The 25,833-nt window shown below is 45.8% G+C and overlaps 1 protein-coding gene across 1 annotated transcript; it reads left to right on the forward strand.

The window, feature by feature from the left end:
- Window positions 1-3,708: 3,708 nt before the first annotated feature.
- On the forward strand, window positions 3,709-25,247 carry HAS2 (hyaluronan synthase 2). Its single transcript, XM_080379485.1, has 4 exons — window positions 3,709-4,665; window positions 14,908-15,534; window positions 20,099-20,200; window positions 22,261-25,247. The coding sequence occupies exons 2-4, from the start codon at window positions 14,908-14,910 to the stop codon at window positions 23,188-23,190; spliced, it is 1,659 nt and encodes a 552-aa protein (XP_080235611.1). The 5' UTR covers window positions 3,709-4,665; the 3' UTR covers window positions 23,191-25,247.
- Window positions 25,248-25,833: the final 586 nt, after the last annotated feature.

Here is a 25,833-nt window from a genome sequence, read left to right on the forward strand (position 1 = left end):
CCTGAATCAAGACAAGGCAAACAAGTGCCCAGGGAGCCTGAGAGAGGCTGAGAGCAATGTCTCCCCAAGGCACAGCTTTGGGGGTAGCTGTATTCAAGGATGAACTTGGGACATCTGGGTTACATCTTAATCCCCTCTTGCCTCTGGCAGCACCAGGGAAGGTCTGATGTCAGGAAATGCTTTAGGACTCACACAGACACTGAGGATGTGGTTACAGGCACGATGGTAGCAGAGCTTGGTGATAGTTCCTTGCCTGGCTAAGTGACATGCATCCTGATATAAGCCTGGCTTACACTAGACATTTGGGTGGTAGGAAGGCTGGTGAGGGCAGGAGACTCAGTAACCATTTTGACACCCATCTGTCCTCTGTTTAGAGCAGACACTGCAGCTTGCCCCTTGCCTTATGAGAGAGACGTGCTGGGCCCCATAACAAGAGGTGGTGTAACACAGATTATTTGGACATGGTTGGAATATGGGAACAGTGCTGCCTAGGGAGGAAGGTCTGAAATGAAGGGATGCCTGAAAACCTTGATAGTCTTCATGCTTGCTAAGCCACGCTGTACTTTCAAGGACCATCATAAACCAGATTGCTGCCACAAGCAGTTGTCCTGTCTTCTCCCTGCCCAAATTAATTGTTCTTCCTTTTTTGTTGCTCCCTCTCCCCAAACAGCTATTTTCTAACCTAGGTTAGTTCTCCTGCCATGGGGAGAGGGACAGTGAGGAGACAGCAATCAGGAGCCGAAAGCAGGTGGAGGGTGAGAAAGCTGCTTTCCCTGCTACTGTGCGGTAAAAACAGCCACAAAACTCTGGCTTAAACTAGAGGCAGACTTGTTGTTTGAGGCAGATCAAGATGCTCGTCTCCATGGCACATCTTAAAGCCATTTTTTCCCTTGGCAGCGACTCAGCACACCTGAAAATCTGACCACTTCCCCAAGTGTCCTGGTTTCAGCTGGGATAGAGGTGGTTTTCTTCTCAGTAGCTGGTGCAGGGCTGTGTTTTGGATTTGGTGTGAGAACAGTGTTGATAACATGCTGATGTTTTTCATTGTTGCCGGGTAATGTTTATACCAAGTCAAAGACTTTTTGGTTTCTTGGGCCCTGCCAGCGAGATGGCTGTAGGGGTACTGGAAACTGGGAGGGGACACGGCCAGGACAGGTGACCCGAACTAGCCAAAGGGATATTCCATATCATATGACGTCATGCTGAGTATGTAAACTGGGGGAAGAAGAAGGAAGGGGGGGACATTTGGCACTATGGCATTTGTCTTCCCAAGTAACTGTTATGCGTGATGGAGCCCGGCTGTCCTGGCAATGGCTGAACACCTGCCTGCCCATGGGAAGCGGTGAATGAATTCCTTGCTTTGCCTTGTTTGTGTGCACAGTTTTGCTTTACCTATTAAATTGTTCTTATCTCAACCCTTGAGGTTTACATTCCTTCCTGATTCTCCCCATCCCTCCGGGTGAGGAGGAGTGAGCGAATGGCTGGTGGTGCTTGGTTGCTGCCTGGGGTTAAACTACGACAGTCCTTTTTGACGCCCAGTGTGGGTCTCGGGGCTCGAAGGGTTCGAGATAACAACAGATAATAACTGTTATTGCTGTTTAGCTATTAAAGGACAGGTTTCTGCGCTTACCATGGGGCTTGCTTGCCTCACTGTATATTGGAGTGTAGTGTTCATTAGTGGTTGCTTCTTGCTTTTGCTGCTTGCTGTACTGCTTATCATCTCACTGTGCTATGCCCAGGAACATTTTGATAAGAGTGATGGCGATGCGCCTGGGCTGGCAGATGGCCAGGGCATCGCTGCTGTTTCTGTGCTGCTGTACTGGACAGGCTGGAACTCCAGTGTGAACTCAAGTCAAAGTGACTGTGACCTGTGGATGAGTCCACATGGGAGCAGGACACCTCAAAGCCCCTGTGGCTGCGAACAAACCCATGCCCAAGCAAGTATATCTCAGAGCATCTGTGGCCATGGTCATGTCTGTGTCGCAGCAGGTATGACTCTGAAGGAATTGCGGCCCAAGGGCAAGTCAATGCTGGAGAAGGTACACCTTGAAGCACCGGTGGCTGTGCATGAGGTCATGCTGGGGTACCTCAAAGTGTGTGGTCATGGATAAGCCCACAACAGAGCAGGTACACACCTGGGGGGAATGCGGCCAGAGATAAGGCCATGCTGGAGCTGATTTACTTCTGAAGGGACTGTGGCTGTGGGTAAGGCCATGCTGGAGCAGGTCTATGGTCATGGCCCATGGATAAAGCCATGCTGGAACAGGTGCACTTTGAAATGACTGTAGCTGTGGGTGACTGTATGCCACAGCAGGTATACCCCTGGAGAGACTGTGGCTTGTAGCTGAGGCTCCACTTGGAGCAGGTACATCCCTAAGGGACTGCAGTCTGTGGATAAGTCCAAGCCAGAGCAGGGGCAAGAGGAGGAGTTAATCGTAATGTTAAAACCTACGGGCTGGTCTGAAGGGACAAGAGGTGGAGATTGTAATGGAAATACCTTTAAACGGTTGTAACCCATGATCTGAGTTTCATGTTATAGGAATGATATAGCAGCAACCACCTGAACCAGTGGACAGGCCTTACAAGAAGCAGCGCAAGTGCAGCAGTGACCTGACCTGAGCTGGCTTTGGTGCCCAGTAACTCCACACAACACACCTCTCCTCTCCTGAGTGACCACTATAAGAGATCGTGTTCATGGACTATATGAACTCAACAGACATTTTGTGAATATTTTATAGACATTTTTACAGGGGTGGTGCATAGACTAGGGGAACGATATCTGTGTATTACATCAAAGGATGGGAAGGGTGATGGTGGTTAATGAGGTACCCAAAGATACCGAGGTACCCAGTTCTAGGTAACCACCAACTTTAAACCATTTATTGCTCATGAGGAGCCCCCAGAGCGCTGCAGATTTTTCCTCCACCGGAAGGTAACGGCGAGGAGTCACCGCCGCGTTTCCCAACGGCGTCTGGACACGTCCCCTTTGTGGGCTCCACGCCTCCGAGCGGCGACCTTTGTGGTGCTTGAGAAAACAGCACGGAGGAATGAGAAGCTGATATCCCACCCCCTTCTCCCTTTGCATCCTCCCGCGGAGGGTCCCTGCCAGGGCACGGCGAGACCCCGCAGCGCCCAGCCCGGCTCCGCGCACCCGCCCGCGCATCCCGGCCCGGGGTGTTCCCGGGCTCTGCGCTGCTCCTCTCGCCTCAACAGTGCCACCTAGTGCCCTTTCTAGATCACTGCCAGTGGGAACGGGGGCTCGGGAGCGGGGAAATCCGCCTCGGAGGGCAGAGAGGAGTTACAAAGGGAAGGAGCCCGTCCTTGCCGCTGGCGAGCGGCAGGCGGTGAGGGTGTGCTGGTAACTGCTGGTGCCCCTACCTAGCTGTAAACCATCAATGGAGGGCAGGGTGAGCATTTGTTTGGGGTTTTTGTTTGTTGTGGTTTTTTTTTTTTGGTTTTTTTTTTTTGTTTTTTTTAACAACAGAACAAACGAACAAAAAACTAAAAAAAAAAAAAAACAAACCACAATTTCCCGGTTCTTCAATTGTCCGGTGTGTTTCGTGGCTCATTTTAACGCAAGTGGCATGGGCATTAATGCCAGTGGGAGCTTCCCCAGGTACTTACTACAGCAAACGTTTCCGAGAGTGAATGGGTAAAGCAGGATTGGAAACTGCAAAATTCATCCTCCATTCATAGAGGCAATTCCCTTATTAATAAAAACCAGCAGCAGCAAAAAGTGTCCCAGCCGAATAGTGGCTGTGGGAGGGATGAGTCCCACACCCCAAGCCTAGAGATTCAGGGAGTGGGGAAAGTGGGGGGTTCCCCCTAACTGCGGGGCACGAAGAGGAAATCAGGTGGTGGCAACATGTGCGTGTTGCATTTCTCTGCAAAACTTGCAACTTAGCTAATTGAATTCCTGCCTCTGAAATGGTCCTTGGCTGAGATCATTTCAATGGGCAGGGTTGGTTTCTTTTTTTTTTTTTTCTTCCCTCCTTACAGGAGTTCCCTCCCCTCCTTCTTGCCATCCTCCGCCTATTAAAACAACTCAAGTCTCACTTGTTAAAAGACCCCATAACGTGGAGGAGGCAGAAAAGCAGCAGCAGGAAAGAAAAAGACGTCTGGAAAATATTACCCGTTTGCTGCTGCTGCTGCTGCTGAGAAACCTCATTGAAACAGTTACTCGGCCAGCAAGGCATCACCAAAGAGACTTTATCTGATGCTGTACATCTCTCAAACTTTCAGACGCTGCCTTGCAACTTCACCAGGCTCCTGGCTAGCCAGGTTTGAAACAAGATCTTCAGCTTCGACAACAAGAAACTAATTCCTAATTTATTAATTCTAACTTTTTTTATTATTAATATTATTATCTGGAAGAAAAAAAAATCCCACATCTTTGAGCTAGAAACTGAAGCAGAGAAAGACAAATACACGATAATTGTGCAAACACGTGGGAGAAAATGAGTAGGACTGAATAGCCTTAAACAATTTTTTTTATTATTTTCATTTTTAATTATTTTTTATTTCTGAGCGTCTCAACAAGTCCCTGAAAAGTGCGATTTGATCTTTTACCTCAAACTTGGAAACTGTTCAGCGGGAGCAACGGTACGTGAGACCACACAGCTGGCTGGAGCCCCTTTATGACCAAAGGACAGAAGAACAAACAAGGTAGGTGATTTACGATTCCGCTTCTGTCACCTCCAGAGCAGAAGACCCTCTCCTCCCATGGCCATTGCTCGAGGGAGGAAAGCTGGGAGCGATTCCCCAGATACGAGCGGGGCTGGGGGAGGATCTTACCGGCTCTATGCTACACCTATTTCGGCAATGAATAGGACCTTCGTGAGGATGAATGAGGTTTTCAGCTTCAACCCCTCCTCCGTGTAATCCGTTTAAGATATCGCTGAGCTTTAAGATTTGGAAGGAAAAAAAAAAAGACAACCAAATAACAAAACCAAAAAAAAAAAAACCCAAACAAACCCACCACAACCAAAACCAACAGCAAACCTAACCTAAAATCACACTAAAACCGAGCAACAGGTTAGGCAGCCGCTCCGCTGAGACCTGCTCCCAGCGCGGGCTGGCTGCACCCCGGCCGCCCTCTGCATCCAGGGCCGGGAGCGGGGACGTGACAGGCGCGGAGGGCGGGACGGGGCTGCGGGGAGGCCGGCGAGGAGGCGGCGGGCGGGAGGAGGAGGAGGACGGGGTGGAGGAGGAGGAGAAGGGCTGGAGTCCCGCCTCGGCGGGGACAAACCAAACGCGCCCGAGCCGCCCTGCTGCCGCGCTGAGCGGGGCGGGCGGTTTCCCGGGGGAGGGGCGGGCGCGGCGGGGCGGGCTGCCCGCCAGCCCTCAGCGATTGCCCGCCCGAGCCCGAGCGCGGCCCCTCCCCGGCGGGCAGCCCCGGCGGGACCCGCGAGGTCCGGCCGAAGGAGGGTCACGCCGAGGGGGCGAGGGCAGCGCCGCGCAGCCGAGCCCCGCCGAGCCCCGCGCACAGTGGCCGCCTGGCGGAGCGCGCCCCGCCCTCCCGTGACGTGGCAGCGCGGGGGATCCCCCGGCGCCCCGCCCAGCCGCTGTGACGTCACAGGCACCGCCCCCATTGGCCGCGGCGCCGGGCCGGGGTTCCCCAGGAGGAGCAGCCCCGGCGGGCGGAGCGCGGAGCGGCGCGGAGCGGGGCCAGGGCTAGGGCGCAGCGCCGTGCCGTGCCGTGCCGTGCCGTGCCGCTCTGCCGGGCGCCGCCCGGGGGTCTCCCCCCAAGCTGCACCCCTCCGTGGGTGGGGGGCGGGTGCCGCAGGCCCTGCCGCTGCATCTGCTCGGGACTCAGCTCCGCCTGGGGCGCGGCCCAGACCCCAGACCCAGCTCCAGGAGCCCTGCCTGGGTCCGTAGCGGTGCCGGCGCGGAGGGGCGGCGAGGACCCTAACGGGGGGGGGATTTCCCCCGAGAGCCGCTCCCAGCGCACGGTGGGCGCTGCCTGCCCCCGCCTCGGGGCCCCGTCACTCCGCGCCCCGAGGCAGCCGCTCTCCCCTTCCCCACGGGCGCTGCCCCCGCCCCGCCCCACCCCAAAGAGCGCTCTCCCCCCCCCCCCCTTCCCCGCGGGTACTCCCCCCCCCGCCTCCCCGGGTGCTCCCCCCCGCCACGGGCGCTCCCCCGCGGGCACACGCACGGTTTCACTCCCGCACACGCTGCGGGGGGCGGGGGGGTCCCGGGGGCTCCCTTGGGGCCGGGCAGGTCATTTCATTCCAGGGTGATGAGACGTGGTCGCTTCCCTTGAAAACTGCTCAAAATCCAGCCCCCACCCGGGTGAGAGCAGTTTTGTCACTGGTCTCAATAAAGCCAGGATTTTATTTTATTTCATGCTCTTAAAATCTTTCTTACCCTACATGTAAGCACAAAAAAGCCTGGGAAAAGGTTTTCCCAGTAGGAAGAGCAGCTCTGCTGGTTTCAGTGGAGTTTCCCATGCTAGCAATGGACTTGGCCGTTCATATTTATGCTGGGGAAGCAAATTTGCTTCATTTTGTGAATATTGAGGTTTAGTGCATAAAGCAGCAAATTACTTCTCCATCCAGTGTAGTGGGACCTGGCTAAGTCAGACAAGATACGGTCTGTGCTTTATAAACAAATTACAAGATAATAAGCTATGAACACCAAATAAATATTTATTTGCTGGATTACGGCATGGGGTAGTCAGTTTTGTGCCAAAAGCGTCCATGGACTTCATAACTAGCAACTAGGAAACATTTCTAAACCAGATTTTTTTTTAACCGCAATGCAAAATATCTGAGTGCAAATATGGTTTACTTCGTGATTTTCTGATTTATTTCTTAAAGCTTTTATCTGGGGCTTTTGGGTTTGGTTGTTTGATTTGGTTCGGTTTGTTGATGGGTTGTTTTTTTTTTTCTTTCTTTCTTTCAATGAATTTAACAACTAGTGTATCACTGTCTACGTTAAGGACAAATCCAACCACCAGCTGTAGAATTCATTCCACGTTGGTTACTCAAACCTGTAAGAGACCTAATTTGGGCAGTTTAGTGGGAAACATACATTGAGCAGACGGGATATTCTTGATTTGCTGATCAAAGCCTGTGCATGCAGATACAGTTTGCCATCATTACTAATCCTGTTCTTTATTTTCAATCTAACCCCAAAGTTAATTTTAGTCTTATGTGAGCCCTTTCCAGAAGATCAATGGCATGACAAAATCTGGAAGTGATAAATAACCAAAAGCACCAGATATGGTAACTCTGCTGTAGTAAAGATGTACAGATGTAACATAACTTTCCAGTTTCCTCTCTGCAGGCTGTAAAATAGAAGAGGGAGTCTGGACAGCTATTTTATGCTTGTAATTAACGTGTACCTGGAATCATTTGTACTTCAAAGATGAATGATTTATTTTCCCAACAAAATAAGGCTAATAATGAATCTAAATATTGGCTGAAAAATTGTAACCCTTATTTACTGTTTGTGTATATGTACAGAGTGCTTGTGTATAAGGCCACATACGGTATGTGTCAGCCCATGTGCACGCACACTCACGCATGCACTCAAACACGCTCATGGCATTGAAGCAGCTGCTCTGTTGAAGCCAATGCTATTATTCTCACAAGTAAGGAGTGGGATTTTTAAGGCTTGTAAAAGATGGTACTCTGCCTTTGGTTGTACACAAAACAGCCCTGGGTAGCTGCATGCGCTTATGCCCACGTGTGTCAACTTTTATGTTGCCAGCCTCACTGATCTCAGGCATCCTGCTGAGTGAGAGTTGCACGTTCATTACAGACAAACCCCTACTGACTGTACCTTCAGATAAATGTAGGCAAGGAAAATAGGAGGTGGTGTGTTGGGTTTTGTTCGGGTATTTTTTTCAGGAAAAATAGTTATATGGGACCCACCGGTTCTCTAGTTCCATACTACACCAGAAAGAGTAACATTACAAGCAGGGGTAACCGCAGCCTTAGGAAGGATTTTGTAGACCTCCAAGAACCTCTTGCTTGGTTATGATTCCCATTTTACAGGTGAGGAAGCTGAGACAGAGAGAGGTGAATTCACTTACCTAAGGTCACCCAGCAGGTGTATGGCAACACTAGGAAGAAAAATCCAAATTGTCTGGGTCCTGGGCCACTCTTAGATTCCCTAATGTAAGAAATGCAGTGGTTAGGTAATGACCCATCTGACAATCTTCATAAAGGAGATTCATCTCTATAATAAATCTGTCAGATGTATGTGTACATTTTTATCATGAGTACCCCAGAAACAGCAGCTTTGCAAGGGAAGATTTTTTTTTACACATGCACTACAGAACTGCAAGATAAATTATCCAATTACTTCCCTTTTCAGCAAAATACTTAAGAGCACTCTTATCTTTAATGACATACTTACATGCTTTGCTGAATCTGAGGCCTCAGCACTAAGGTTCGGAGGACCATGACTAGTAGACATTCAAGAATTCAGCTTCTCTACAGGCATGTAAAAATGAGTCATTTTGAAAGGTTTTCAGTGCTCAGCACTTCTGGTTGCGACAGAGATTTGCAGACAAGTCTGATGTGCAGATCTCGTATGTGAGGTTGGTTTGTATTACCAATTTATTTTGAGTCAGGAGTGTGCCCTCGAAACCAATGCTACAAACACTTCCCTTCCAACGAAATTGTTTGGCTTTGTATCACAAAGTGATCGCTGGGCACACAAGCTGGATTCCTCTTGAATTAAACTAGTCACAAGGCGTACCCCTGGAACACACTTTTCGGATCCTAATGGGTTGTCAACCCATGGCATCTGACTAAACCTAGTTCAGAGTAAAATATGTATGGAGGGTGGAGTTGGGCCCTCAGCACCAGGTGTTCCTCTTTGCAGATCTGTTCCTGTAGTATTAGACTACTTGCTGATGTGGCGATAGCCCTCAATGTTCGGGGAGAGGCACAGCTCTTTTGAACCTTTAAAGGTGAAGGGGACTGTGGTGGGTTGACCTTGGCTGGATGCCCGGTGCCCACCAAGCCGGTCTATCACTCCCCTCCTTGAACCTTTAAAGGTGAAGGGGACTGTGGTGGGTTGACCTTGGCTGGATGCCTGGTGCCCTCCAAGCCAGTCTATCACTCCCCTCCTTAGGAGGACAGGAGGGAGAAAATAAGATGGGAAAAAAACTCGTAAGTCAAGATAAAGGCAGTTTAATAAAACAAAAGCAAAGGTCGTGTGCAGAAGCAAAGAAAAACAGAAGTTTTATTCTCTACTTCCCATCAGCAGGTGATGTCCAGCCACTGCCTGGGAAGCAGGGCTTCGGTATGTGTTGCAGTTGCTCCGGAAGACACACATTGTAATAACAAATGCCTCCTGCCCCCTCACCTTTCTCTTAGCTTTTATTGCTGAGCACATGCCATACGCCATAGGGTATGGACTATCCCTTTGGTCACTCTGGGTCAGCTCTCCTGGCTGTGTCCCCTCCCAAGCTCTTGTCCACCCCCAGCCTGCTGGTGAGGGGGGGATGTTGAAGGGACAGCCTTGATACTGTGAGAGCACTGCTCAGCAGTAGCCCAAACAGCGGTGTGTTCTCAGCACCTTCCTAGCTACAAATACAAAGCAAATAGCACTAGGAGGGCTGCTATGGGGAAAATTAACTCCATCTCCGCCAGAACCAATACAAGGATAAAATAAGCACACTTCTGACCAAACCCTTTCTGTTGTCTCCTGGAAAAATACTGACTTTTGCAGTGTAAGGTTTTTTAAAAATGTTTTCAGATGTTTGGAATTAATAAGTGCTAATTCTTTCAAACAACCTTCCAAATCATTAAGCTTTATGTATGAACTTCCTGTGTCTCCCCCTCTTGCTTTTTCATCTTCTGGGGAAAAGCTAACCAGAAGAACTACGTGGCAATATGTTTTGAGTGTCGTACATGAGAGATGACTTCTGAAACAGATGATGCAGTGAGCTGCATCCCATGTGTGACAAGCAAACCTAACTTGAGTTTGACCTCCTGTCAGTTACTGGTTCCATGTTCTGTATCAGCAAATGCTGGGGACCACCTGATTGCTTCCTTAGTCCTCATAGCACCTACACATGCAGTGGCTGGTGCAGAATAAGTGAACAGACTGCAGACAACATTGATGTGTTCAGACACCAATGCACATAGGTTTTCTGGTTACGTATTTACCCCTATTCTGTTTACTACTCTCTTGATGTATTAGTAACAAATTCAGCTTTTTTTCTCTTTGCCTCCTGACTTTGCAAAGGGATAAACTATCTCCAGATCTTTTTATTCTCAGGGATGCATGAAAGCTGATTAGTAAGCATATGGATGGACTGTGCTGTATGGATTTGAAGGAAGGAAAAGGCTGTACTTTACCATGGAAGTCAGCAGTGTTCTTTGCTAGGTAAAAACCCAGTCAAAAGCAGGACAGAAGAACCTGCTGAATTTCGGTCAAGTGTCTAGATCTTCTAAAAGTTAGATCTATGTACCTACATATTTTTCAGAATAGAAAGAACTCAAACATATTTTGCTATTATTCAGTCTGAGAAAGGAGTGTGATCTCTAGTGTTAAGAGTTAATACCCCAGTCATTATATGTACAGTGTAGGTATCAGTCAACTCTTTGTTAACCTGAATTTTTTAAGGAAAATAATGTTAGAAGACTACAACTTATAGTTATGACAACAGTTAATAGCAGTGTAAAGTAAGTTCTTCATCATAGGTGTGACCAAAAAAACCCAATAACAATCCTCTTTTTGTGGCTTTATCAGGATGACAAAAGAGACATAATGCCAGAGTTCAGTAGGTGAACTCTGATGTCAAGAACATGGAAGGGTTCATTTCCCAGCCATGTTTTTCCATAGGAGCCTCCAAAGAGAGGCACACATTGCCTCCTCCTGCACACTCGCTACAAGACACATGACTGCTTGGTGAGTCAAAATGTGTCACTGAATCAGCAACAGCCTACATAGCGTTAGGATTTAGCATATGGTTTTCCTATTTCATTTCTACTAGGTGGGCTGGTTAGCCCTGACCAGCTTCATCCATGGAAATAAACAGCTGGAAATTGCTCAGCAGCAGACTTTGGAGCCTCTCTACATACACTCATTTGGGGCTTACAGACCTTTTGCTGGAGGCTGTGTAAAGCTTGTGCTGGGTGCAGCGTTGTAGGGTTAGGTGAAGGTGCCCACAAAGGATTTAGTTTGCCCAAGCTGCAGAGTAGAATTAACAGTCCTGTCTGAGGCTTCCTGGGCAGTACATGGGGGACGGAGGCACCTCCAAAAGAGTCTGACATGGCCAGTGCAATCTTATTGCTCCTGGAAATGTCCTTCAGGGCTGATGCAAAGCAATGGACCATCTGACTTCTTTCAGTGTTAAAGAGCACTCACTCTTAAAACAAAAGAAAACAAAAAACAAAAGAAAACAAAACAAAACATTGTAGGTACTATCCTCCTCCTGCTGCTTTACAGAACTGGTTAAGAACCTTCCCAGAATGTGTAAGATTCAGATTTGACTCCAGACACAGTGAGGTAACCCACAGACTCAGCTTCTCACCAGGTGAGGAGCTGTGTTTTTCTCCTCACTTCCACACCTATTCCCATGTAGCAGCAGTTCCATTTGTACCTGCAACTACCTTTGTTGATCCAGGAATATGTACTGGCTGCATGTCTTCCACGTGTTGAGCACCTCGTCCCTAGCCTAGGTAGTGTTTTTTTCTTTTTTAAGTGCTGCAGTGCCTATTCCTCAGGAGAAACTTACTGGGTTAAATCGCTCAAGGAACTGAAGATCCATTAGGCTGAGACCTAAAGAAACTAAGCTATGCTGGTCATACAATGTGTGTATGGTACCCTCCACCCATTAGTCACCTGTTGAATAGGGTTGTAGTGATGACAACTTTGAATATAAGCAATTACATTTTGCTGAAAGAATATTGCTAGTGCTTAGATTACCAATGAAATGACTGAAAAATAGTCGTGGCTTTGAAAGTCAGGGTGGCTGTTTGTCCTTCACTGAGCAATTGATACCTCTTGGCTCAGCATGGCATTATTTTAGGCTTGCAACTGTTAAAACACAGTACTGTATGCTGGTTCTCCGATAATACTTGATTTTAGCTTTGTGTGAGAAGTTCAGGAATCTTCAGGAATAGATTTCAACTGATGCCTTATGAAGGATGTCCTTTTACATTTCACTCTGTTAGGCCAGGCTAGATACTCATACCAGCGCTGTCTGACCTTACCATCTCCTATGCAGCTATTCCCTACCCTTGGTGCTGGTATTTGACTCAGCAGTTCATTTTTTCGCCCCAGACTTGTACAAACATAATTTCCTTTTAACTTCTTGGCTTAATTATTGGAGAAGGGTGGAGAGTTTTTGGCTTCTTTGCCATTTTTTGGGCACGTTCAAGTCGATAAAGATCAGTTCTGCTGGGCAAGTTATCAATAGCTCACATGCTAAAGCTTGAGAATATTGAGCAACATTTTCCAGACTTTCCCTGAGATTCAGTCAGTTAAAAGACTATACATAAAAACCTCAATTGCACATACAAAGGAGAAAGTTTCTTTGATGAAAGCCAGGAATTTAGATCAAAACACAGTTTATTTTCCCAAGGTTGACAGTGAAAGGATAGGGAAAAAAATGCTGTTTTATTAAGACCAGAAATCCATTTCTTGATCTTAAAAGACTGGGTTGGTTTTTGTTGGTTTTTTTTTTGTTTTGTTTTGTTTTGTTTTGTTTTTTGGTTTTTTTTTTTGCGAGGGAGGGAAGCGGTGCTGTAATGACAAGATCAGAGAATTAATTTCTTTTTTTTTTCCTTTTTGTGCAAAAAACACTTCTTAGGAAAAGCAATAGCAAATTAGTATAAAAGCAGCCTGGTGTAGTACATAGTCAGTCAAGTGTAAATGCTCCAGATCTTAATCTAAATCCTGTGAGCTCTACTCATACAAGTGATCCGTTTATGTCAGCCATATAATTCTTAATGTAAGCAGACTTTAGCCCCTAGTCACTAATAGGAATTTTCTATTTCTGGCAAGAGAAGAGAAGTAGCGGACCCCAAATGGGAAAGCAGAGTACAACTGCACCATTAATCAAACATTTACCTTGATGATTGTGACCTTCAGCGTCCTTAAAGGATTAATAAACACACAGGCTATTTGACTTCAAGGTAATCTAGAGGGGATCCATTACTTAATCTGTTTTCTAAAGCGAGTCTATTTTGGGCACTGAGTTTTAATTCGCCTATAGCAGTGGTAAGCATAAGGTATCTTTTATTCGGCTCCTTTATGACTTCCATTGTGAGAGGCTTTCAGACAGGCCAGAGAGGGGACAGTCCCTTTTGCTGGGGGTGATTAGAGCACCTGTCGGAGCCCAGCCGTAAGTATTCAAGGACGTCCTAGAGATAGGGTCCGATTTCTTTAACAGTGTCTCCAAATACACATTCAAGAGGCTTCCTCCTGTCTTGAAATTTAAGACACTAAATAGCCAGTGGAAAAAAGCATAGTCTTTGTAACCTCAGACTTTATGCTCGCCTGGTTTATTTTTATTTTGTAAGTGATTCTGTGTTGACTTTTTTTTTTTTTTTTTTCCGAGTCTGTAACTTTTCGGACAGAAATATAATTGATGACAGCTATGCTGCTGCAACTTGGTAGTATTTTTTCAAGAAAGAGTTAAAGATATATATGATGTAAGAAAGTGCTGTTCCAACTTCAGCTTTGGCCAACAGATGGTGAAATAAACATCAGCAGCAGATGAGCAAGATGATAGCAGCAGGAAAAATATGAATAATAGTTAGAAAACACAAATATTGAGTCCATTACCCTAAGAGGCCCTAATTCAGCAAAACATCCAAGCAGGAGTTTCAGATTCATTGACTTGCAACACACTTGGTGGGTTAGCCTTAAACAGACATTACCTGGTTTATGTCTTTAACGTCAAATGCATCTGTTGGCATAAAACATTGCCATTAACTTTCCTGTAATTCTGAGAAAGCTGATGCATCAAACGGTTGATGTGACTGTCAACAAAAAGCAGTTAGGTAGCAATATATTCTGCCTGTCTGCCTGCTTAGATCATTTGTCTGAAGAATACCAGAGCAACCTCCATGCCAGCCAGCTCCTGCATACCCAGAGCTTAGGTTGGACGATTTTACGGCCAGGTAACCTAAATATGCAGGAATGCTCAGAATCAGCTGATGTTCTAATGAATTTCTGAGTCCAGGGTGGAGTCTTGGCTCTGTTAAATTAATACGTACTTTTGCCACAGACTTAATCTCAGTCAGGCTTTAGCCCTATACACACATGCTCACACGTCCATATATATCTGTGTACACAAATGTATGAATAATACATTTTTGCAATGGTATTGAGAAGACCTTTTAAAGCAGATGTCTGACTATATAAATATAAATTATAAATATAGTCAGACATCTGTTTAAAACATTATAAATACATTCAGACATCTGCTTTAAGAATGTCTTTCTAATATTTTTGCAAACATAATTTAAGCGACAGAAGTGATTCAGGGTGGGATGCAGTCATGACATGGATGGGGGATGAGGAGAGGCTGCCCAGACATTCAGCTGTTTCACTCACCCATCACCATATGAAGCGAGTGGTGGCCCGAAAGCCCCTTCCCCAACCCCCGCAGGGTAATATGACAGAGCGTCTCATTCAGCAAGCCCAGGATGCCAAAATCTGATCCTGACATAGACAGCACCTTCTGTGAGGATATTACAAATAGTAGAAAACACCCCGGGTACATTAAGTGTGTTTGAATCTTACTCTACATGGAGAAAGCACTGCAAAGAGATCTTAGGTTGAGCAAGGTGGTGCAGTAAGCCCATGATACAGCCAGAAGCACAGGGTGTAATCTGTTCGTGCTGAGCTCTGTGTTGTAGCCATGTGCACCCCTTACGAGTTCTTACATCAGCAAGTGGTGGCTCTGCTAATGGTTTCCATACTTCTTTGCAGATGTATTGTGAAAGGTTTATATGTATCCTGAGAATACTTGGAACCACACTCTTTGGGGTGTCCCTCCTGCTGGGAATCACCGCTGCTTACATTGTGGGCTACCAGTTCATCCAAACAGACAACTACTACTTCTCCTTTGGACTCTATGGTGCTATCCTGGCATCACATCTCATCATCCAAAGCCTGTTTGCCTTTCTAGAGCACAGGAAAATGAAGCGGTCACTAGAGACTCCAATCAAGCTGAACAAAACAGTTGCCCTTTGTATTGCTGCCTATCAAGAGGATCCTGACTACTTAAGAAAATGTTTACTTTCTGTGAAACGATTGACCTACCCTGGAATTAAAGTTGTTATGGTCATTGATGGGAACTCGGAAGATGACGTTTACATGATGGACATTTTTACTGAAATCATGGGTAGGGACAAATCTGCCACTTATATCTGGAATAATAACTTCCACGACAAAGGTCCGGGTGAGACGGAGGAGTCCCACAGAGAGAGCATGCAACATGTATCTCAGCTGGTCCTGTCCAACAAAAGTGTTTGCATCATGCAGAAATGGGGTGGAAAAAGAGAAGTAATGTACACAGCATTCAAAGCACTGGGGAGAAGCGTGGATTATGTACAGGTAGGTATTAGAGCGCTAGGTCAGTGCCAATTCAAACACACTTTGAAAGAAAGCAGCTTTTGTATATTTTGTGCAGCATGTTAGAGGCCATCCTAGTCCCTGATGAACACAGTGCTCCTTTCAGTCTGTTTGGAAACAGCTTGACCGTTAAAAGTGTATTTTGCTACCTTTTAAAATGGTCAGTCTATCTGTGAATATGTTAAATCTGTGCACCAGCTACTGGAGAAAACTGAAATCCTTCCCCAGACTTCAGTACTGCCCCTTCATCCAAATGGTTTTGCTCCAGACAAAGCCAGTGGCCTCCTGAAGACCCCATCTCTGCTCCTGTAGGTCAAGGTCTCAGGTAAGGTTTGATTTTGTGAGGTTGTTAGCAGCCCCGTATGCAAGCAGACAGACAGGTATTTGCTGGCACTAGGGAATATCTCGGAGCAGTGGTGGAGTCTGTAAAAAAGACAGGGATATTTTAAAGCCTTCAAAGGCCACGTGGAGTATCCAATAAAAGGGTCAATGTGCAGCCTTGAAAGAGAGGTTTCTTCAGCTAAAGCCTGAAGGAGCTTTTCCTTCATCACTTACAGCTGCATTACCTCACTCACCGCGACTTGGCCTTTAAAGCCCTTATGACACTATTCACTTAAGAATGAATTAGGCTGGGTCCTCTTTCCCTGTTTCCAAAGCAGCAGAGACACATTTCTTTCCAGCTGTCTTGGAGCCTGTGAAAGATTTCCTATGTTTTTGCCGTACACATGGAAGTACTCCTCTCTCCTGCAAACAGCCCTGCCGACGATGGGAAGGGGAAGAGGTTGTGCATGGAGGATGGTGGGTGGGACCAGAGTCTCTGGCTGGACACTGAGGATCCTTCCTTGTCGATCAAGGCCAGCAAGGCTTGACTGATACCACTGAACACGAGATGACCTTCCTAATTAAGCACTCTCTGCCCTTCCCACCTTCCCTCTCAGAGCGTCCAATGGTCTCCTCCGGTGGAGCAGCAGCTCCCCGTGAGATGCTGTCTGCTCTCAGGGCAGCTGCATGGCTGAGCCATATGTGTTTCTGAGGTCCGTGCCCAGCCTTTGTGCGTCTGTGTGCATGCATGCTCCTCACAGCCCAGCATCCATGGGCACAGAGTCCAAGGGACACGGAGAGGCTGCCAGTAGCTGGGCTGAGAGCTGCGAGTCTTCCACATATGGGAGTGGCAGAAACTGAGGAGTGCCAGGAACCACTCTGTTACTGGAGCTGGGAGAGTAAGTCAGAGATTTAAACCCCATCCCCTACCACTTCCAAAACTGAAACTGATTTATTATCTGAAAACAATGGGCTTAAGCTCTTCATTGTCTGCACTTTGATTCTGTGCTGTGAGGGACTACGATGGGATAAAAATGCTGGTTTTCTTTATTAGCATGGTTTTATAATCACTTCACACAGAAGGATCAGATTGCAGAGAAAGAAGGCAGAGAGGAAACAGATTCATTGCAAGTTTCCTCCCTCAGTCCAGCTCTTGCATTTGTTCAGGGAACCTGAAAAAAGTGTTTCTATTTCAACAGTCATAGCATAAACTGAGAAAATGGAAGAGAGGTTTCTGGTCTTTCAGTCAATTAACACTCCTGACCTGGCTCAGAAGTCCTAAGGGATGTGTCAGGGGCTGTAATGCTGCTGCAAGCAGCCACCAAAGGCTGCAGTAATGATTGATGCCAGAGTCACATCTCTGGTCACATCTATATTAGAAATGCAGCACCTTGGTGACCCCGGCTACTACAAAGTTGTGATGCAATGCAGCTAAAATGCAGCTCTGTTTTACAAATGATTGAAGGTTGAGATACCTGAAACGGTTCTTTGGGGCTACCCAGAGTAAATTACTTTAAACAGGCCTGATATTTTACGGGCTGAACAACATACATAGATGATCAAGCACTTTAAAAAGTGGACCAGTCAGCAACATTGCCCACCAGTCAGCACCATTGCCCACCCTTGAAACTGTAGGCCTTATGTTTTTTAAAGACACCTCGGGGTTGTGGACAGGCGATCATAAGCATTCAGACCGAAGCAGATATCAGGCTGTTGTTCATTGATGGCATCTCATTAAACACTTGAAACTGCTGTGAGGGCTTATATCCATCCTGGAAGAGGTTTGGAGGGTGTAAGCAATCTGGTTAAACTGGCAGGTATCGTATGTGCAGAGATGGTCAGGGCGGCCAGGGTGCAATTCAACTTGGCTTGGTGGAGGTACCTGTGTGGACAGTCCAGTGCAGCCTGAACTTCTCAGAGCAGCTTGGATAAACTGCCACTGGTTATAATGAGTAGCTGAACAGCTCGCTTAAGGTTGCATCCCTTTCATGCAACCCTGTGAACCAAGACAGTAATTTCTAGGTCATTCAGCCCTTCTGTTGAAAGCAAATTGACTTTTGGGCTGTGCTAGGCCACCCCAGCTGGGCAGACCTCAGTGTGTTTTATTTGGGTCCCTAAGTGACTGCCTTTCTCTGGCCATGTCCTCTTTTCACCTGCAAAAACCTCATCCAGATGGAAAATGCTGGCTTGTTTGCCTCAGAAACCCAGACATGTCCACTGTGCTGGCATGCCCAGGACACGTGCTGGTAATTTGTAAATAAATCCAGTGTTTTCAGGATTCCTCATGTCACAATAGTGATTGTTGCTTATGGGCCGTTCTTTCTGCTATAGATAAATGCATCTGATGGGGTGGGGGCCACTCAGCCACAGAAGTGACAGGCACTGGAGGGAAAGCAGAGGGGCTGGGGAAGGAACTGATCCCAACCCACCACTCATGATCACAAGAAACAGGATGAGTATCACTGCCTGAGCCCTGGGTACTCAGCAAACTATAGATTCCCTTTGCAAAACACTCAGCAACAGGTCTGTCCAGGAAGCCCCAGATAAAAACATACGCATCCTGTCCCCTTGTCAGCAGAATTGTTTTGCTCCCTTTCTATCACCGAATGCTGTTGCTGGTGATAGACACTTAAGCTGGAGGTCCACCTTGGCCAGGTTCCAAGGATGCTCCTTGGGATAAGTCCTTTGAGGAAAGGAGCTGGATGCATTAAGTTAGTGGGTACTGGAGATGCTTGTAGCTTTTCTTCTGACAGAAATATAAGAGCTTTCATCACCTTTCTCCTCTCGCCCCCCTCTGAATGAGCATGGGAGGGAACATATTGGCAGACTCTCAGCTGCATCCCAAGCTATGCAGCCCAGCTATCCTGGGTAACCTCCCTGCTCGAGTCTGGTCTGCAGCAGAGCCCTGAAATGCTCTCCTCCCCTTTCACAGACCAGACATGAAGGTTTCCACTCCCCTGGAGTGAGGGAGCTTTGGCTGAATTGAAAGGATGGATGGAAGGACACCAAAATTAGGATATGCAATATGAAGTCTCACCAGAATCTGACTTAATATGTTGTTCATGCAGAGCTACTGACTTTTGCCCCTACCTTCCCCATCTGAAATCAGAGGAATGCAACATGGGAATGAACTGGAAGCAGTATGAGACTTTGTAGGGCAGGATTCAGTCAACCAGAAGGGTGTTTCTAGGACAGCCTCCTCTGCTCTAGCTTCTGGGCATTTGCAAAATGAGTTTATACACAATGGGGACAGCACTTTCAGCAGCAGCAGCTGCAACAAGGAGACACCCGCTTGTTTTAAACAGGCTGCAGCCCACGTCATTCTCCTCCCAGCAAACGAAAGCAAAGCCAGCTGTCTCAGACTGGACAGCCTGTCTAATCCCTCCTCCTACTCTCCAGGGGAAAGCCAATTCCTAATGTACACAGCGTTTAGTTGACTAGGAGTGTCTGTGTGGCTGAAACGCCTTGTGTGTGTCATCTATTTCTGCCCCAGTCTCGTGGAGTGCTGCACTTCAGGACTCACTCCTTCTGGCCTTACATATTTTATCTAAGGATGCCAGAGGAAAATAGCAAATAATTTCTATATATCAAATGTCAAATCCCTGCACTACTAATAACACACCATGCATCTAAAAGTAAAAATGTGTTTGTTCTGGAATCCAAAATACATATCTCACATGAATTGCTAAAGCCTTCTGTGAGTGAAATAACTATTAGGTTTCTTCCCAGACTCTTAGCTGACTTTTCCTGTTTTATAATCAGTATCTGGAATTTAACTCCTCGCTCCTTCCCTCATATGGCAGTGGGAAACATTTGACCAGGGTGCTCCAACCATGCAGCCGACACAGGGGAACCCTATGTCAGGGCTCAGCAGGAATCTGCCACGCACCCACAAACATTGTCCTGCTCTCTAGTGCCCCAGCTCTGAGAGCATATCTTACTTGAAGAAGCCAGCCCAGTGTGCCAGTAAAACTAATAGCACTGACACAGAAGAGAGGTTTGTTTGTGTGCACAGCTCTGAAAAGCACAGTTTCATTCAGCACCACTGCTTGCTGCCTGACACAAATGGCCTTTAACAGAAGTATCAATGCAGACTCCAAAGTGAGGTTTAATCGCATTTAGGAGAACATGCGTTTAGAATCACCACAGTCACTTGCATGATCTTTATTTTCTCCTCTAGTGTACTCCTTAATCCATTTTTGTTCTTCTTTTGTCTTACTTGTAGGTCTGTGATTCAGATACAATGCTTGATCCAGCCTCATCAGTGGAGATGGTAAAGGTTTTAGAAGAAGATCCGATGGTTGGAGGAGTTGGAGGTGATGTGCAGGTGAGTGCGACTATTTTCAGATTAACAGAGGGTTTTTGCACTGCACCAGATTTCCCTGCCTGGAACAGTGTTGCATATACTGTGATACCACAATAGAGGCATTTGTGATACCTTAACCTTCCTGTGTGTTGAACAGAAACTTATTCTTGGATGTGAACACTGTATGATTTTAACACCTATAGAAAGCAAGCAAATATTATTTTTCCCCATATACCTGAAAAGTGGCATTGTCAGGACTGTTGTGGCATCTTTGAGGCTCTGGGTATAACTGCTTGTCAGGGTACCAAAGAAAAGCTATAGGGAAGAAGGGAATTGAGAACAGGTCTCTCAAAGTCAAGTCTAGCACCCCAAGCACTTTAATTTTGTTCCTACTGGCAGACGAGATTTTTAGGAATAAAAACCTTTTTGAAATGCAGCACACTATGCACTCTGTGTATTGTTGGGTTTCCTCTGCTTCTCTGTCAGGCATAACAACAGAAAGCCCCCAAGTCAGCCCAGGTCCTCTTCTGTCAGGATTTCCAGCATCGCCAAGTTTGGCTGACAACTACAGTGGAAGCCTGTGCGTTCCTTTTGACACAAGTGCTTCTGCTACAATTTATAAAGAAAAAATGCATATGAAAATTTCAGTTCACCTTAGGATTGGTCCTCTGTACTCACTTGATCTTTTATGTGAGACAGAGGCAAAAGGGCCATCTATATGGACAACCACTTACTGATGAACACCCCAGTAGTCAGAAGTATTTCAGGCATGTGGCTCTTAACTGCAGAAATTAAGATTCCCACAGAAGCCTGAATGTCTCTGTGGCTGTGAACTGACCACGAACCAGGTGTCACACTCACCCTACACATGTGAGATGCCGAGCATGTGTGAGTACAACTGGAGGGGGACAGTATGGGTTCAGCTATGGCAGTGAAGGTTCATAAGCATCTGCAGAGAGATGTGGGAAGGACATGTGTCCTCTGGGAGGAATGAAAGCTCTGGGACTTTTTTTCCCCCCGATTCACTTTCCAGCATACCTAAACACATTTGAGCCAGGCTTAAGCTTATCCCTGAGCCCTGCTGCTTCTGAAATGTTTTGGAATTAAACTGAAGCAGAAACCGAGTTGGCCCTTGGCCTTCAAACCTGACAGGAATTAGGGCCATCAGAGCAAAAGACTGTTTTTTTCTAGTTGCAGGAAAATGCTTTCTAATTGTAAAGGCCACAGATTGCCCTGGCAATCCTCACACTGAGAAGATGCAGGTGCAGACCTGGCACAGCCACCCTGCTACACATTTCCTTGCCACATTCCCCAGCACAAGGTGTGTGCTTAGAACCTGGATGTGATGGCATGGACTCGGGCATCTGCACATGCTCATACCTCCACTGAGTGTGCAGACTCCTAGACTATGTCTATGTTGTATTTTAAGTGTAGGACTGAGCTTCAGGTGAGCTTTTGGGCATAGAGAAGGGAGAGACTGAGACGTTTATGCAGGCCAAGGCAAGACTCTACTGGAGTATCACAACATTCCTTGGGGCAACATAACAGGGCTGGTACTGCAGAGACAGATCAGAACAGGTTGTTCCTCAGAGGGTCTAACGTCAGATGTGGGGACATAGTCCAGGGCCAAAAATCTATGGCCAGCCTTATGATACCAAAAGTATAGGCCAAAGACCATGTACTCAGCCTTTCTCATGCTCCAACATAGCTTTAGCGGGACTGGAAGAAGTCATGTGAGCCCTGGAGGTGTGTGTGTGGGGGGGGGGGGGGCAGAGCAGGTCCTTAACTGGGGGTGAAGGGAAGAATGATCCAGAAAAGAAGTTTCTTGGTGGATAATAGGAGGTTGCAGGGAAGAAGAGAACATTTTGCTGGAACAGGCTTTTGAAGGCTTCATCTCGCCCCTCCTGTCAATGTCCTGGACTGTACAGGTAACTCCTGGATTTGCCATGAGTTGGACACAGGAGTGAGGTTCCCCCTGTGTTTCAGCTAATGGTACTCTAGTCTCTGCAAATTATTGATGCAATGTGCATATTTTCTGTCTCAAGAGCTCATCTAAAATGGAAACTTTTTTAATTTTGCAGATTTTGAACAAATACGATTCCTGGATCTCCTTTCTGAGCAGCGTGAGATACTGGATGGCATTTAACATAGAAAGAGCCTGTCAGTCTTATTTCGGCTGTGTACAGTGCATCAGCGGACCTCTGGGAATGTACAGAAACTCTTTACTCCATGAATTTGTGGAAGATTGGTACAACCAAGAATTTATGGGCTCCCAGTGCAGCTTTGGAGATGACAGGCATCTAACTAACAGAGTGCTAAGTCTGGGCTATGCAACAAAATACACAGCTCGATCCAAGTGCCTTACCGAAACACCGGTAGAGTATCTCAGGTGGCTGAATCAGCAGACCCGCTGGAGTAAATCGTACTTTAGAGAGTGGCTTTATAATGCAATGTGGTTCCACAAGCACCATTTGTGGATGACCTATGAAGCTGTAATCACTGGATTCTTTCCTTTCTTCCTTATCGCCACAGTCATTCAGCTCTTCTACAGGGGAAAAATCTGGAACATCCTCCTCTTCTTGTTGACAGTTCAGTTAGTGGGCCTGATAAAGTCTTCCTTTGCCAGCTTCCTTAGGGGCAACATTGTCATGGTTTTCATGTCGCTCTACTCGGTGTTGTACATGTCAAGTTTACTGCCAGCAAAGATGTTTGCAATTGCCACGATAAACAAAGCAGGGTGGGGCACGTCAGGAAGAAAAACCATTGTAGTTAATTTTATAGGACTCATTCCAGTCTCCATTTGGTTTACAATCCTCCTAGGTGGTGTGATTTTCACTATCTACAAGGAATCAAAAAAGCCATTTTCTGAGTCAAAACAGACAGTTCTCATCATCGGCACAATACTCTATGCATGTTACTGGGTAATGCTTTTGACTTTGTACTTGGTTCTTATCACCAAATGTGGCAGGCGGAAGAAAGAGCCACACTATGACATGGTGCTAGACGTATGATGTTTCCATGGGAAGTTACCCAGAGAGTTTGTAAAGCAACCCAACGACCTTGTAGTATCTGTGGCATCAGACGAATGTTGCCAAGGGAAATGGATCATTGCTGCTGGGAATAGGACATTGATATTCCTCTGGGTTCATTTTCATCCTGCCAAAGTAAGAAAAAAAAAAACAATAACAAATTTATTTTTTTTTCCAAGGGGGGGAAGACCAAACCACACAGTTTCGACCTGTTCGCAAGAAAATGGGAGAAATTCTATGTTTATGCACTTTTTTATTGTGCATACGCCTGACAGTGTTACATTCTATATACCTCACTGGTCATGCTTATGTGTGTGGACAGGAAGGAAAGGAGTCTGGAGACTCAAGAAAAGGATCTTACAACCCCTTGCAACCTAATTTATGAACTTCTCTTTTTTTATAGTTCTGTTTATAGGAAGGGTCTTTTGTGTTAGGCTGCCAAATGTAATGCCAAAGGTAAATTTTAAGAGGCCATTGGCTGAGCTGTATTTTTATATTATTGTATTATTTGTGTGTGTGTATTTTTAAGCCAACTTTTTTTTTTTAAATTACATATTTCATATTTTACTATCTGCCAAAAAAAGCTGCCTCCCCAACATTTTGTTCTTTAGCCTTTTTTAATACATTTGGGGGAAAAAAATCATACTTTCTCCTCCCAAATTTGTGCTGAATTCATATTGTTCACAACAGAAAGAATTAAAAGTCTTTCTGCATTTTTGCAATTGATGAATGGTTATTTCTGTGAAAAAGCATTTAAATGTGCTCTTTGAAGACATTTATTAGGAAAGGCCCAACATTGTCAGTTTTTGAATACAAGCATATTTGTGCGTAAACAAGGCCAAAGGGGTAGATAATGTGCAATTTGGGGTTTTGTTTTGGATAACATTGTAAAAGGGAAATTTTCTTCTCTGCTGAGAGCATAATATCTCTGGCATGCACAATAGCCACAAGGCAAGACAGGCCTCCCTGCCATTGGAATAGACATTGCCATAGGAAAACTCCCACTGGTTTTATATGGGACCTGAGGAGTCAAAAATGTCTGATCTGGAGAAATATTGGACACCAAAAACTACTATTGACTTCACTGATGGTCATAGTTGTTCATAATCTGCTAGTACCGAGAAGATAGTTCAGATTGCTGAGTTTAAAAAAGAAAAATAGATGGAAGGAAAACTTGTCAACACTTCAAAATGTAGGGTGTCTTACTGCAAAGCTTCTGCAGTGCCCTTCATACAGTTTACAGAAAATACAGATATCAGCTTCTCTGACATCCAGTGTAATACAGACCCCAGTACTGAGCCCAGTAATTTGTGTTTGACTAAAGCATATCTACCAGAAAAGAAGCCAATTTTTTATCAGAAAACATCAAGCCTTAGCAAATCAGTCACTTCTTTGGTGCCTAACAATCAGTCTTGGACATTTACTTTGGACCATGGTTTTGAGAAATAATATTCAGGACTAAATTCTGCAGTCCTTCACCAGCCAAAGGAATGTGGCATTGAGCCCTAATATACTTTATAAAGAGCAACAGAAAGCCAGCTGCATACAGATACATGCCCTTTTTAGATTCTGGTATTAAAAGCACTGTGGTAAAGCAGAAATCAGCATATGATGCTTAAAGAACTTAGAAGCATTTTCAGCTTCTCTTTTTTATGCAGACATTAATAGACTCTGCTGTAGAATGAACTGCACACACACTACCTTATTTGTCTGATTATCTTGAGGTACATGATTGCTTGAAAGTTATACTAATATTATGTTAATGATTGGAGAGTTGATTCATGTTGATTACAAAATAGAACAGTATTAAAAACAGCAAAAGAAACAGTAAAAATGAAAAAAAAACTTGACTATGCCTTTTAACTATTTATGATGTAAGTTAAAGCTTGGGTTAACATTCAAATGTCAAATAAATCCTCTCATTCTATAAAAAGATTGAATTAATTGCCTGTATTTATTCTAGCAATTATTCAATGTACTTCCAATATAGGTTGTATAGTATAATTGTTACTTTCATAAATAAAATATTTTTGATAAGATTATGACTAATTCATGGTATTTCTGATGAGCACTTCTGCTTTGAAGCCATCAGTCTGCATGGTTTGAAGGTCATTTTTATCATGTCACCAACCTGATTTCCAAGTAGGAATGTGCCATGGTGCAGCGGAGCACCTGGAGAGCGCATGCCTGGAGGACCCAGGGACTGGTCCCTGGGTTGAAAATGGCAGCACGATATATGGATGACACTCAGAGTCTCTGCCTGCCTCTGCCAACAGCTGCTAGATGATTTCAGTCCAAACACTTCCTTTTTTCCTCAGCTTCCTGGTTTGTAAAAGAGGAATAGCAATCCAACATCCTTCTGGGAAGCACTTTGAAGTTTATGGCCAAAGTACTTTAGATGAGAGCTGATAGTTTCCAGCCCTCCCATCCAGTGGAAGTTACTACCCTCCATAGCTGAGGAAGCAGAGGAGAACATGTGCGTGGCCTTCTGCTGCTCCTTGATCATGTTATTTTTCAAGCCCACTTTGCCCTGACACAGCTGAAGTGCGTGTATTTGTATTCTGTCGCTGAAGGTTACGGGCAGCAGCCACTGGCACAGGGATGGCATGAGCAGGGGTGCAAAGC

The sequence above is a fragment of the Falco punctatus genome, assembly GCF_963210335.1.
Source record: "Falco punctatus genome assembly, chromosome: 3".
Taxonomy (NCBI): domain Eukaryota; kingdom Metazoa; phylum Chordata; class Aves; order Falconiformes; family Falconidae; genus Falco; species Falco punctatus.